Genomic DNA, 15,416 nt, shown 5'->3' with positions numbered 1-15,416 from the left:
CATATCCAAGATCGCTGGCTGACCTGTGTGTGAACAGGTCTCATAGAGCTCATATCACACTGTTAGTTTATTACTGTGTACAAATAAAAAGGTAGGTGCTCTCCAGTGAATCTAGCTTACCAAGCAGCCTTACTAAAATATTTTGATTACTTTGCTCCCGGAGAAAAGGAAAGCATCTCCCGAACAACCCATTTGAAACACTGATATTTCTTAGTTTTGATCATGGACTGTTACTAAATGAAAATCGTAGTTGTCTAAAGAGATCTTTTTCATGCTGCTACACATCACTTTTCATTTTCGTTAACTGTCCATGATCACATTTCCAGGCATCTACCTTGTCTGCTGTTTGTCCATTCTTCGTGTTCTGCTCCAGCTAACCAATTCCAGCATATCTTCTTACCAGTCACCATCCAGTCCATGATTTAATCGTGTCATAATTTTGTTGGAATTTATCATCTCTTAAGTATAAAAAAATAATCATGAATCAGCGATCTCAGGATATGTTCTCACTGGCCCGTTTCCATAGCCCTGCCAACCATTCCCAGAGAGCATCAAGATCACCTTCAAAGAAAAGTCTTCAGGGGGCTGTGTAGCTAGGCATTTGTTCCTTTAGAAATGTATACACTTTCAAATCTGTGGCCATTCTGCTGATTGTTCTATTTTAATACTTCCATGTGAGTATATCTAAAAGGCTGTCGTGTGATCACATTTCTTTGTGTCCTGTGCCTGTGAAATTTCCCTTAACCATCATTCTGGGATAGCAGATGTTCCTATCTCTTGTTCTTTGTGGTTCTTTTCCTGTTACTTAGTGAGCAAACTTTGCTTACATACTTTTTTTTTTTTTAACATACTTTCCTTAATAGCTATGTTATTACAATATAGATTACTATTAATTTTTAATCATAGGCATGTCAGATACAGCTCCAGGTGTTTAAGTATAACTGTATTCTGTTTTGGGTGTCCTTACTATGTGTCCAGCCAGTGTCGTCGAGTCGATTCCGACTCATAGCGACCCTATGGGACAGAGTAGAACTGCCCCATAGAGTTTCCAAGAAGGGCTATGTGTCAGCCACTATTATTTGCTTTGCCTAGACTATCTCTTTTAATCCTCCCAACAGTCCTAAGAGATGGATGTTATCATCCCCGTTTTAGAAGGAAATGGAGGTTTGGTAAAGCTAAGTAACTTGTCTAGAGTCACATGGCAGAGCTGGAATTCACTATCTCCACAGCTCTTGTTTCAACAGCTATTTTTCTATTGTCCCTCAACCTGCAATCACTTGAAGAATCACTTTAACAGATGAGGGCTACTAAGGCTCGATGAGTTGCTTACTGAAGTTCACATGGCTGATTAGTTACTGAGCTGGGATTCAAACCCTGAAGGGCTGGGATTCAAACCCTGATTTTATGATTCAAGATTCCAGCACTCTTTCAATTTCAGTGTCCCAGCACACCCCAGTTACAGCTTACTTGTCAGTGACAGTTACAAAGCTTCCATCAAATGTTGTTTCATTGAATACTCAAAGCTACCTCCAAGTTAGACAGATGTATTGTGCCACTCTTGTTTTAGATGATGAAACTGAAACTTGGGTTAAAAGAGTTGCTTTTGTTTATATAACAAGTAAGCAAATCTTCTGAACTGTAACCTAGCTCTTTCAACATATATAGCATATACAAAAGGTGTGAAAGCTATGCCTTGCCATTACAAGTTGTATTTATTTTATCTTGCAAGCTTTTTTTTTTTTTTGACTAATTTTAACTCTGGTTTCTCTCACTATATGGCTGTGGTGGCTTAGATTTTCTTATTGTTGCCTAAGTCCCTCCATTTTCTACACAGTCAGTCTAATGCAGGAAACATCTCTTTGGGCTGATTGATTGTAGCACAGGCTTTTTTATCTTATTAATCAATTACATTCTTAGTGTTAATATGCCAAGAAGCTGGATAGGACTTTTTGCCTGGTTTAACTCGTGTTGCCATAAAGAAGCAAGTTGGCTATAACTGCTGATTTGTAGAACCTTTAGTTTGTTCTGGAACCTGATGCCATTTTGGTGCTCTTTTTTATGCCAGTCTGCTTGTGGGTATACTTCTTGGTTCTATTTTGTATTGCTTAATTAGTGCACTTACTAAGTGTTCTGTGTCCTATGTAGTAGAATATAGAGACTACTTTTGACTCTCGCTTTTGAAAACCTTTGCTTTGTGTCATGTGTCGTTCTTTGAAGGCTGATAAACTCTTGGGCCCTCCTCTGTGTGCGTAGAGAAGGTCCGACTGTGAAATGATCTGTAAAGCAAAACCCACTGCTGTCCAGTCGATTCCAACCCTTAGTGACCCCGTGGGATTTCCAAGGTTGTAAATCTGTACGGAAGCAGACTGCTACAACTTTCGGCTGCAGGGCCACCCGTGGGGCCGAAACTCCGACCTTTCAGTTGGGAGTCTCTTTCATTTTTGCAGCCTGAATTTGGAAATCAGGATATGTTGGCTTTTCTGTGATTTTCTTAAAAAGTTTTTGATGACCTTTTCCTCTTCCTAAGTTAACATTTCCTACAGAAAAGAAGTAGGTAACACTTGGTCCCTTGGTTGATTAGAACTGGACTTATTAAATGACCTTTCAGAGACCGTGGGTTAGTGTGCTCTCAGTTAAAAATATTAACGTGCAACCATTACAAAATGTTAGCTATTTTATAAGCATAAATGCAGTACGTTCTGTTTTCCCTGTGTTCTGTCATTAAGCCAAGACCAAATATATATTTCAGAACTGTGGGAGCCACTTTGTGATTTCAGAAAAACCATTTTGTCTTGTTAGGCAACAGCTATTCAAAATTGTGTTCAGGGGTATTTTATCTATAAAATCAAATATTTTAGTCAGATAGAAGCACTACTGCCGTCTGCTCTTTTTTTATTCTAAACACACTTATAAAAGTATCTCTGTGTTTGGTTATAAGTAACCTTGGAGACATGAGCTATTGCAGTTACCAGAAGGTAATTATTATTGGATTTGGATGGCAACCTTGTAAGCAGTTTGCCTCCAAGTGACCTCTCCTTCTCCACTCTGTCTTTCTGTATATAAAAAGAGTGTTCCTAAAGTGACCATTTGTTAGGCTGAACTTTTAGAGAACAAGTTTTTTTTTTTTTGCACATAAGATATAATCAGTAAACATAGTGTATTGGTGGTCAAGGAGAGTTACTAGCATTATAATATTCTGACATTCCCCTTAGGAAAATATATCTCAAAAAACCCTCAAATGTCCCCCTTTCTGCCTTTTGTCTAAAGATCTGACCTGTAACAGTTTTTTAATGGCCATGAAATTCTCACTCGTTTTATGGTATTTCTACTTGTTTCTTTAAACCTAAGTACTTAAAATGGCATTAAGAAAAGACAAAAGTAATAAATAACCCTACAGAGTTAAAAGTACAGGGTTATAGTTATAATGATGTCAGATGGATTTCAAAGTGGCATGACCATAACAGATGCAGCACAAGGAATATGTATCTTTTCTGGCTAAAATTCAAGACAGATCTTGCAATTTAATCATGAAATGCCTGAAGCTAAATTGTATACCTCTTGTAGAATGCTTCCCTGTGATTCAGTCAGCATTATTGTGCACAATAAAGGAAATAAATATTTTGAGAAAATCTTTGAATGTCTTTAAGTAATCTTTCTACTTTTTCATTTTCCCATCTGGATGCAGCTGAAAGTACCCATGGCAGACAAGCCTGGAAACACAGTGAATTTCCGGAAGCTGCTACTGAACCGTTGCCAGAAGGAATTTGAAAAAGATAAAGCAGATGATGATGTCTTTGAGAAGAAACAGAAAGAACTCGAAGCTGCCAGTGCTGTAAGTATTTTCACAGAAAGACAGTGCTTGTGCACTTTAAGTGTTATCAAGTAGAAGTCTCATGAAGTCAGCTACAGCAATCCGTACTATTTTAAGAGAGGCCTGTAGCCTTTTTTTTGTGTAGAGATACAATATCCATGTTTTAGTGGAATGTGTCCTTCCCTTTAGGAGAGTTAGTGCAATAGGTTAGAGCAACTCAGCCCTCTAAGCCAGAAATGAGCTCTAGAAATCTCCTAAAAATGGATGCAAACTTTTGGATGTAGTTCATACCTTCTTTTAGATTCTCAAAGGGGTTGCCTGACTCCTAGAAAGGGTAAGGACCATGAATCTAAGTGTATGTTCTTAGCATCTTTTGTACAATACAGCTTTCATCATCAAGATTCTGTTTTTCCTCCTTACACAACAGCCAGAGGAGAGGACAAGGCTTCATGATGAACTGGAAGAAGCCAAGGACAAAGCCCGGAGGAGATCCATTGGTAACATCAAGTTTATTGGGGAACTCTTTAAACTGAAAATGCTGACTGAGGCCATCATGCACGACTGCGTGGTGAAGCTGCTAAAGAACCATGATGAAGAATCACTGGAGTGTCTGTGTCGCCTACTCACTACCATTGGCAAAGACCTGGACTTTGAGAAAGCAAAGGTAAAAATCCAAAATCTCACAGACCTTCAGCAAGGCTGTTGGTCACTTGAAAAAGAGCTAAGACTATCAACAAAAGAATTCCATTTTGCCCCATCAGTCTACCCACCCATTGCTATCAAGTCGATTCCGACTTATAGTAACCCTATAGGACAGAGTAAAACAGCCCCATAGAGTTTCCAAGGAGCGCCTGGTGGATTTGAACTGCCAACCTTTTGGTTAGCAGCCATAGCACTTAACCACTACACCACCAGGGTTTCCCCCCATCAGTCTAGGCTGTTTATTTTTCTTCTTTTGCCTGTTCTCATTGCCAGTATTTGGCCATAATGCTTCTTACCACATTTCCATTACATTTGTGGGTTGTTCAAATTATTTCTCCCTCATCCTTTTTCTTCTGCCATGATCACTTCACGGGTCGTTTGTATAGATAGCAGATTGTGGGCAGAAATAAGCCCGAGGATAATACAGAAATGAGGAAGTCCCAATAGCTCCCTTAAGAAGTTTATGCTCTAGTTAATGAAATAGCTATCTAACTATAATACAAGAAATTATTAAAACTGCTACAATTCAAACATAACATGGCAATGTCCAAAAAAGAGGTGGGGGCATTAAAAATGCTTCAAAGAAACAATGTCAGAAACGTTCCATAATATTTGAATCAGCTAGTTTTCTGTTTGCCCATGACAGAAGACTCCAAATAGCAGCAGCTTCTACATAATTGAAATTTATTTCTTCTTCATGTAAACAAAAATTTGGAGATAAGAAGTCTGTGGCTGGTCTGGTGGCTCAAAAGTCTGAAATAGTTCTGATAGCTCAGAGATCAAGAATCCAGATCCTCCAGCACAACTAAATGGTGCCTGGCTACCACCACTGACTGCTCTGACAGGGGTCACATTAGAGGCTCCTGGATGGAGCTGGAATAAAATATGGAACAAAATTCAAACTCACGCAAAAAAAGACCTGACAGAGACTGGAGAAACCCGAAGGGTATGGCCCTGGACACCCTTTTAACTCAGTACTGACCACTCCTGAGGTTCACACTTCAGGCCCATAAAACAAACAGTAATACATGTAGCTGAACCATGTATACTAGACTAAATGGGCACACCAGCCCAAGGGCAAAGACGAGAAGGCAGGAGGGTACAGGAAAGCTAAACACATGGAAATGGGGAACCCAAGATCAAGAAGGGGAGAGTGTTGATGTGTCATGGGATGGCAACCAGTGTCACAAAACAATATGTGTATTAATTGTTTAATGAGAAACTAATTTTGCTCTGTAAAAAAAAAAAAAAAAACACAATTTAAAAAAAGAATCCAGATGCTTCCAGCTTAATATTCTACCGTCACTAAGGTAAGGACCACAGCATTCAGTGTGGATTATACCTCAACATAAAGAAAACAAAATCCTCACAACTAGACCAATAAGAAACATCATGATAAATTTGCATTACCTTTCTCAGCAGAGAAAGTGGGAAAAGGGGCAAAGGACACAGCCATTTCTATCTTAAGGAACTTCCCAGGGAGCTGCCATAGGATGTTTCCACTTGATCTCTCAGCCTGAACTTGGTCACATGACCATAGCCAGCTGCCGGGAAGCCTAGAAAATGTAGTCTTTATTTTGGAGCATCATAAGTTCAATTAAAAATTATACCACATTACTTTTTAGCTATAAAATTGTTATTCCTAGGCAATTTAAAATTCTATATGGTAAAGGAGAATGAAGAACATCAAGGTCACACGATAACTAAGAGCCCAAGAGACAGAAAGGGCCACATGAACCAGAGACCTACATCATCCTGAGACCAGAAGAACTAGTTGGTGCCCGGCCACAATCGATGACTGCCCTGACAGGGAGCACAACAGAGAACCCCTGAGGGAGCAGGAGATCAGTAGGATGCAGATCCCAAATTCTCACAAAAAGACCGTACTTAATGGTCTGACTGAGACTAGAGGAATCCCCGCGGTCATGGTCCCCAAACCTTCTGTTGGAACCATTCCTGAAGACAACTCATCAGACATGAAGGGGACTGGACAGTGGGTAGGAGAGAGATGCTGATGAAGAGTGAGCTAATTATATCAGGTGGACACTTGAGACTGTGTTGGCATCTCCTGTCTGGAGGAGGGATGGGAGGATAGAGAGAGTTGGAAGCTAGCAAAATTGTCACGAAAGGAGAGACTGGAAGGGCTGACTCATTAGGGGGAGAGCAAGTGGGAGTACGGAGTAAGGTGTATATAAACTTATATGTGACAGTCTGACTTGATTTGTAAACGTTCACTTGAAGCTCAATAAAAAGTTAATAAAAAAAAAATTCTATGTGGTAAAGATCATAGAAGAAAAAAATAGAGCAACACTGAGGGCCCAAATACATGGCATAAATGCAATACAAACCATAGCTGACAATGTACAGACACCAGAAGATAAACTAGATAACTGGGAGCTCCTAAAAATAAAACACTTACACTCTCAAAAGAGTAAAAGGAGAACGTAGAGATTGAGAAATAATTTTGTCTATGACATATCCAACAAGGGTCTAATCTCTAAAATCTATAGAAAACACCTCAACAACAAAAAGACAACCAAATTTAAAAATGGGTAAGGAATAAGAACAGATACTTCACTAGAGAAGATATTTAGGTGGCTAACAGACACATGAGGAGATGCTCACAATCATTAGCCATTAGGGAAATGCAAATCAAAAATACAGTGAGATATTTTCTTACCCCGACATTACTGGCACTGATCAAAAAACAGAAAATAACAAATGTTGGAGAAGTTATGGGGAGATTGGAACTCTTATGCACTGCTAGTGGGAATGTAAAATGGCACAACCGCTGTGGAACATGACACGGCACCTCCTTAAAAAGCTAGAAATAGAAATACCTTAGGATGCAGCATTCCCACTCCTCGGAATATATTCTAGAGAAAGAAGACCAATCACATGTCTAGATACATGCACACCCATGATCACTGCAGCATTAGTCACAGGAGCAAAAGATGGAAACAGCTTAAGTGCCCACCAGCAGATGAATGGGTAACAAGTACAGTACATACACACAGGGGAATACTGCACAAGGGTAACGAATAATGATGAATCCTCAAAACATCTCACAACATGGATGAATCTGGAGGGCATTTTGATGGTTACAAGGGAGGGGAGGGGTAGAAAGGGAAAATCACTAACTAGATAGTGTTGTTGTTGTTGTTGTTAGATGCCATTGAGTCAATTCTGACTCATAGCAACCCCACGTACAATAGAACGAAACACTGCCCAGTCCTGCACCATCCTCACGATCGTGCTTCAGCCCATCGTTGCTGCCTCTGCGTCAGTCCATCTCATTGAGGGTCTTCCTCTTTTTCTTTTTTTATTTTACTTTAGATGAAGGTTTACAGAACAAACTGGCTTCTCATTAAACAGTTCATACCCATATTGTTTTATGACATTGGTTAACAACTCTACGACATGTCAACACTCTCTTCTCAACCTTGGGTTCCCTATTACCAGCTTTCCTGTTCCCTCCTGCTTCCTGGTCCTTGCTCCTTGGCTGGTGTGCTCCTTTAGTCTCATTTTGTTTTATGGGCCTGTCCAATCTTTGGCCGAAGAGTTAACCTCAGGAGTGACTTCATTACTGAGATGAAAGGGTGTCCGGGGGCCATACTCTCAGGGTTTCCCAAGTCTCTGTCAGGCCAGCAAGTCTGATCTTTCTTTTTGAGTTAGAATTTTGTTCTACATTTTTCTCCAGCTCTCTCCAGGACTCTGTATTGTGAGCCCTCTCAGAGCAGTCTGTGATGGTAGCCGGGCACCATCTAGTTGTACTGGACTCAGTCTGATGGCTGTGGTAGATGTGGTCCATTAGTCCTTTGCACTAATCTTTCCCCTATATCTTTAGTTTTTTCATTTTTCTTTGCTCCCAAAGGGGTAAGACCAGTGGTGTATACTAGATGGCCGCTCACAGGCTTTTAAGAGAGGGTCTTTCCCTTTTTTCTTGCCCCTCTACTTTGCCAAGCATGATGTCCTTCTCTAGGAACTGATCACTTCTGACAACATGCCTAAAATATGTGAGATATAGTCTTGCCATCCTTGCTTCTAAGGAGCATTCTGGTTGTACTTCTTCCAAGACAGATTTGTTCATTCTTTTGGCAGTCCATGGTATGTTCAATATTCTTCTCCAGCACCACAATTTAAAGGCATCAATTCTTCTTTGGTCTTCCTTATTCATCATCTAGCTTTCATATACATAGGAGGCGATTGAAAACACCATGGCTTGGGTCAGGCACACCTTAGTCTTCTAGGTGACATCTTTGCTTTTCAACACTTTAAAGAGGTCTTTTGCAGCAGATTTGCCCAATGCAAGTTTATCATGATGTTTTCTTATTGGTCTAGTTGTAAGGATTTCGTTTTCTTTATGTTGAGGTGTAATCCACACTGAATGCTGTGGTCTTTGATCTTCCTCAATAAGTGTTTCAAGTCCTCTTCACTTTCAGCAAGCAGGGTTGTTTCATCTGCATAATGCAGATTGTTAATGAGTCTTCCTCCAATCCTGATGCCAAGTTCTTCATCAAATAGTCCAGCTTCTAGGATTATTTGTTCAGCATATAGATTGAGTAAATATGGTGAAAGGATACAACCCTGATGCACACCTTTCCTGACTTTAAACCATGTAGTATCCCCTTGTTCTGTTTGAACATCTGCCTCTTGATCTATGGACAGGTTCTTCACGAGCACAATTAAGTGTTCTGGAATTCGCATTCTCTGCTACATTATCCGTAATTTATTATGATCCACAGAGTCCGGTGCCTTTGCATAGTCAATAAAACACAGGTCGACATCTTTCTGGTATCATCTGCTTTCAGCCAGGATCCATCTGACATCAGCAATGATAGCCCTCATTCCATATCTTCTTCTGAATCTGGCTTGGATTTCTGGCAGTTCCCTGGCTAGGTAGCTGTCTTCCAAATTTCTTGGCATAGATGAATGAGTACTTCCAGCACTGTATCCATTCGTTGAAACATCTCAATTATATTTGTCAATTCCTGGAGCCTTGTTTTTCGCCAGTGCCTTCAGTGCAGCTTGGATTTATTCCTTCAGTACCATTGGTTCCTGCTTATATGGTACCTCCTGAAATGGTTGAACATTGACCAATTCTTTTTGGTATAGTGACCCTATGCCTTCCTTCCATCTTCTTTTGATGCTTCCTGAGTTGTTTAATATTTCCCCGTAGAAAAATAGACACGTGAACCAGAACGTCCACCACCCTGAGCCCAGAAGAACTAGATGGTGCCCGGCAACCACCACTGACGTCTTTAACAAGAATCACAGTACCAGGTCCCAAACAGAGTGGGAGAAAATGTAGAACAAAATTCAAATTCACAAAAAAGACCAGACTTACTGGTCTGACGGTGACTGGAGGATCCCCCAAGACACCGTGCTAACTCAGAACTGAAGCTACTCCCAAAGCCCACCTTTCAGCCAAAGATAAAAAATCCGTTGCTGTTGAGTCAATTCCGACTGATATTGACATTACAGATAGAGTAGAGCTGTCCCATAGGGTTTCCAAGGAGTCCCTGGTGGATTTGAACTGCCAACCTTTTGGTTAGCAGCCATAGCTCTTAACCACTACACCAATAGAGTTTCCAGCCAAAGATTAGACAGGCCTATAAAGCAAATAGTAATACAAATGAGGAATGTGCTTCTTAGTTCAGTTAAGTACCCAAGACCAAATAGGCAATACCTGCCCAAGAGGAAAGGCGAGGAGGCGAGAAGGTCAAAAAAACTGGATGAACGGACACGGAGAACCCAGGGTGTAAAGGAAAAGGGGGAGAGTGCTGACACATTGCAGGAATTGCAACTGATGTCACAAAACGATTTGCATATAAAATTTTTGAATTAAAAAAAAACTGCAGCTGGTAAAATTACATTTGAATTCCTCAGCCAGAAATACTAAGGTTTTGTCTCTTATAGCCTCGTATGGACCAGTATTTTAATCAGATGGAGAAAATTGTGAAAGAAAGAAAAACATCATCTAGGATTCGATTCATGCTTCAGGATGTGATAGACCTAAGGCTGGTAAGTAGAAAAAATAATATGGGGGGGGGGCTTCTAGTATTTACATCTGTAAGTACTTAATGCTTTTGTCTCAGAACCCTCAGAACTCAATCTGGCAAACCTCCATGGGAGAGCATTGTGAAAGGGTAAAAGGCATTTATCTCTGCCTGTTACATGTTTATTCTCCTTAGTCTGATTATCAAACCACATTGCAATTTTAAAATCATCCATTCTGAATTCAAACTTTGGTCAATTACATTTAGTTATTGTAAGCTAAATCTAAGTGTGACATGGAAGGAAGAAAAATGCTAGCCATCTTTGATTTAGGACCACCATGAGTGTGATATGAACCGAGTAGATAAGGCAATGAAGTAAGGCAAGGCCCAGGGTTCCTTATCTTCTCTGATTCCTTTCAAATGTAATAAATAATAATAAAGCACATTTGGGCCAGTCTTTTATTTATTCTGTTCTTTTTATCCATTGTCGATTGGAATTATCAGTATACAGTAGTTTGAGTTGACTGAAAAGTATTTAATTCTTTAGCTCTAATCTGCAAACTGCACATAGTGCCTTCTATGAGCAGATGAGAAACTGCCATGGTGCTAAATTTTGAAGGTATTTAATACTTTACAACCAGTGAAAAATAAAGTTTTTAAAAAATTAATTTTTATTTTCAGTTGTTGCCATCTGGCTGATGACCTTATTTTCTATTTTTATAGTGTAATTGGGTATCTCGGAGAGCAGATCAAGGCCCTAAAACTATTGAACAGATCCACAAAGAGGCTAAAATAGAAGAACAAGAAGAGCAAAGGAAGGTCCAACAGCTCATGACCAAAGAGAAAAGAAGACCAGGTGAGGGGTGATGTCCACTAGGTTTTAGAGAACTTGGGAATTTGGAGGACAGATACGTAGGAATTCTCTAAGTGTGACATGAGATCAGAAGGAATAACCCAAAGAAAAGAGTGGTAATTCATAAGTGAAACAGTGTTACCCAGAGGCCAGTTATCAAGTAAACACAGAGAATACAGAAACTAGACATGATTTCTTTAACTACTTCAAAGTTCATAATCAACAAGACTTTACTGAGCATCTTCTATATACTCAGTGTTGGTGAGGAATATCAAAAACAGTGGAAAATATAGTCTCTTCCCTCTAAAAGCTTACCGTTTATCTGAGAAGACAAAACTAATACAGGAAACATTTGTCAAACAAATGGAAAATATTTTCAGTTATGAAATGTATTCTCCATTAAGATTGTTAAATTCAGAGAAAAGAGATAGAAACCTGGAAGAAATCTTTATTTGAGGAAGGGGTACTTGAAATGGGTCTTGAAAGGGTAGTTGGTATTTGAAAGGGAGGGAGACAAATTTTTGTCATGAAACTGAAATAAATGTGTTGTGAAAAGGAATAAACAAGCCTGATTGGAACAAACTTTTAGGTGTTTGAAAGGAATGGAAGAATCTTTGTCTGGAAGAATGGGGCCAGATTTAGAACTTTGGATTTGATAGACATTAAAGAGCCATTCCGAGTTTTTTAGGAAAGGAATAATGCTATGCTTTGTTGTTGTTGGGTGTTTGTGAGTTGATTCCGACTCATAGTGACCCCATGTGACAGAGGAGAACTGCCCCATAGGGTTTTCTAGGCGGTAATCATTACAGGAACAGATCTCCAGGTCTTTCTTCCTTGGAGCCGCTGGGTAGATTTGAACTGCCAACCCTTTGGTTAGCAGCAGAGTACTTAATTCTTGTCCCACCAGGGCTCGTTAATGTCATGCTGAGGTATATAAATAAAGTAAGTCTAATTGCTTTTCACATTATGAATTAAAGAGGTACACTGAACTCAGCAATGTTGCCATTGCTAGAATCCTAGGTGAGAATCGACAGCGATGAGAATAGAAAGGAAGAAAACGATGCAAAGACTATGAGAGATGAAATAAAAGGCATTTTGCACCTGAGAAAATAGTCCATTGAAAAATTTAGGAACATTAAAAGAGGAAATCTTTTTTCAGAAGTGAAATGATAATTTTTCCTTTGAGCTTGTTTATTTTGACATGATCACAGGGTGTCCAAATGGGAATGCTCATTAGACCACTGGGCAGTGAAGTGATCAAAGTAGTGATTTGGTCATATAGTATAGTTTGAGAACATAGACTCTGGAGCCAAACTGTCTGGGTTTGAGTTTCAGCTCTTCTACTTCCTAAGTGGTATGACCTTACATAAATCACTTCTTCTGTAGAACAAAGGATCTATCTGTGTGAGGATGAAATGAGGAAATATATGTAAAGCATTTAACATAGCACCTGGCACATAGTAAATGCTCAGTAATCATTAGCTATTATTTATTACCCACCATCTGTCAGTTTGTCATATTGTGATGGCTTGTGTGTTGCTGTCTTGCTGGAAACTATGCCACTGGTGTTTCAAATACCAGCAGGGTTACCCATGGTAGATAGCTTTCATCAGAACCTCCGACTAAGACTAAGAAGAAAGGCCTGGCAGTCTACATCTGAAAATTAGCCATTGAAGACCTTGTGGATTACAACAGAACGTTATCCAGTTTGGCTTGCTATGGACATCATCAGGAGGGATCATTCGCTAGTGGAAGATGTCATATTTGGTGAAGTAGAGGGCCAGCAAGGGCAAGGAAGACGCTTGGTAAGATGGGTTAGCACAAGAGCCACAGTGATGAACTCAAATACATCAGCAATCATGAGGATGTTGTAGGACCAGGCAGTATTCATTCTGTTGTGGGTAAGGTTGCCATAAGTTAGAGGCAACTCATTAGCAGGTATCTCTCGCTATTATTTATCACACACACAGTAAAGCTTACATTGACGCTGCGCTGCTATGAGAGTTGAATCCCCCAGGGAAGAAAGTACTTTTAAGTTACATGGGATACTACATTTAATTCACCTTCTTCACCCTAGTGCCTACCACAGTGCCTTTCAGGTAATGACTTTTATTGTTGAACTAGATTGAGAAAGAAATAGAGATCAATGCCTAATCCATGGAGATGTCCACAGATAACTAGCGGAAGAAAAAACTCTCGCAGAAATGACAGATAAAGAACAAATGGAGAGGACAGAGAACTAGGATATAAGTGTCATAGAAACAAGGAAGAAGCAAGTCTGTTCATGATCAGTACTATTAGATAGCGCAGAGAAAATCAAGAAGTATATGAGGATCAGAAAAGCTTTTGGACAGTTTGATGGGCTTTCATTGATTTATTCGATAAATATTTACTGAGAGCCTATCACTTAAAAAGAGAGACCAATTCCTTTCCTCTCATGGCTTACATTGTACTGGGGCCAAAAGACAATAAACAAATATTTAAGTGAAATAATAATTTTTCAGATACAGGTGTTCTGTAGGGCAAAATAAAGTAGGGAAAGCGGGTGGGGGGTGCAAGTCTTGGTGGTTGGGGTTGCAATTTTAAGTAACGAGGTTGGGGAACCTCTTAAAGTTGTTATCTTTGTGCAGAGCCTTGAAGCAGGTGAGGGAGCAAGCCATGTCAATATCTGGGGAAAGAGAGTTTTAGGCAAAGGGAATAGTAAGGACAAAGACCCTGAAGCAGCACTTTCAAGGAACAGTAAGGCCACCGGTGTGGCTAGAGCCAAGAGCATGAGTGGGAAGAGTGGTAGAAGATGGGGTTTGAAAGGCAATGGGGCCAGATTATTTTAGAGTTTAGTAGGCCATTTGTAAGTAACCTCTTTTTCTCTGAATGAGACGGAAAGAGATCAGAAATGTTTTGAGCAGAGAAGGGACATGATCTGACTTATACTTTACTAGTATCACATTGAAGGAATCCTGGTGGCACAATCATTAAGTGCTCAGCTGCTAACTGAAAAGTTGGCAGTTCCAACCCACCCAACAACTCCCTGGGAGAAAAGACCTGGCGATTTGCTCTCAAAGATTACAGCCTAGGAAGCCCTATGGGGCAGTTCTGCAATGTCATATAGGATTAATATGAGAATTTCAACTTGACAGCATACAACAGCGCTATCATCTTGATTGCTTTATTAAGGGTAGACAAGGGTGGAAGCAGGGAGTCCAGTGAGGAGGTTTTTATAGTAATCCAGGAAAGAGATGTTAGTGGCTTAAACCAGCTACTAGTGTTGGTGGTGGATGGAAGGGACCAAATTCTGAATATATTGTAAAGGTTGAACTGACAAGATTTGCTAACAAATTGGGTGTGAGGTGTGAGAGAAAGAGCACCCAAGTTTTTGGCCTGAACAGCTGAAAGTTTGGAGAAGCAGATTCGGGAGGAAGAGCAAAGCATGCTTGTGTTGTTTGACACCATTAAGTGAAGTTAACTTTGGAACCGATAATTTCCATTTGATTTCTCCCAGAGTGCTCTAGTCATTAACTCTGTAAAGACTAGATCTGGCCCTTCCTTATCCAGCACAAAATCTCTGCTCATTTGTGTCAGTTGTTTCTTCCAGGTCAGTAATGCTTCATGGGAGGTCCGAGCAGATGTTTCTGCTTGGTAGTCTCAAGCTGTGGGTGTTAAGGAGACTAGAGCAGTGTTACACAGCTCCTTTAGTCTATTTTCTTTGGTTTTGATTGAAACAGCTGAGCTGAAAACCTTCTTCACTCTCCAAACTGATCTGAAGCAGATGAGAGACTGTAGCTCACTCTGTTCTCTCTGCAGGCGTCCAGAGAGTGGACGAAGGTGGCTGGAATACTGTGCAGGGGGCCAAGAACAGTCGGGTGCTGGACCCCTCAAAGTTCCTGAAAATCACTAAGGTGAGTGTGACATTTTAAAAATAACTTACAAAAATAAGTAAATAAAAATAATTTACAGCAATCTCAAAACATTAGTCTCAAAATAATTTCTTACTCATATAAAATACCCATATTGTGTATTTTATGGGGTAGTTGTTTTTTAATGCAGGTACTTT

At 39.9% G+C, this 15,416-nt stretch overlaps 1 protein-coding gene across 20 annotated transcripts in view; it reads left to right on the top strand.

Moving 5' to 3' along the window:
• The window catches only part of EIF4G3 (eukaryotic translation initiation factor 4 gamma 3), a 389,785-nt gene that overhangs the window by 322,168 nt on the left and 52,201 nt on the right, over nucleotides 1-15,416 (top strand). For 19 of the 20 annotated variants that reach the window (XM_064281426.1, XM_064281421.1, XM_023551957.2 and 16 more), the window contains 5 exons: nucleotides 3,686-3,832; nucleotides 4,239-4,475; nucleotides 10,433-10,537; nucleotides 11,236-11,368; nucleotides 15,167-15,261. In XM_064281426.1, coding sequence (XP_064137496.1) covers nucleotides 3,686-3,832; nucleotides 4,239-4,475; nucleotides 10,433-10,537; nucleotides 11,236-11,368; nucleotides 15,167-15,261 — 717 coding nt within the window. Of the gene's footprint in view, nucleotides 1-3,685; nucleotides 3,833-4,238; nucleotides 4,476-10,432; nucleotides 10,538-11,235; nucleotides 11,369-15,166; nucleotides 15,262-15,416 lie in introns of those variants that run through there. The other variant, XM_064281424.1, reaches the window with a different exon arrangement.

The sequence above is a fragment of the Loxodonta africana genome, chromosome 3 (assembly GCF_030014295.1).
Source record: "Loxodonta africana isolate mLoxAfr1 chromosome 3, mLoxAfr1.hap2, whole genome shotgun sequence".
Taxonomy (NCBI): domain Eukaryota; kingdom Metazoa; phylum Chordata; class Mammalia; order Proboscidea; family Elephantidae; genus Loxodonta; species Loxodonta africana.
Note: the sequence above shows the minus strand (reverse complement) of the source record. Positions and strands in the feature narration are given on the sequence as shown.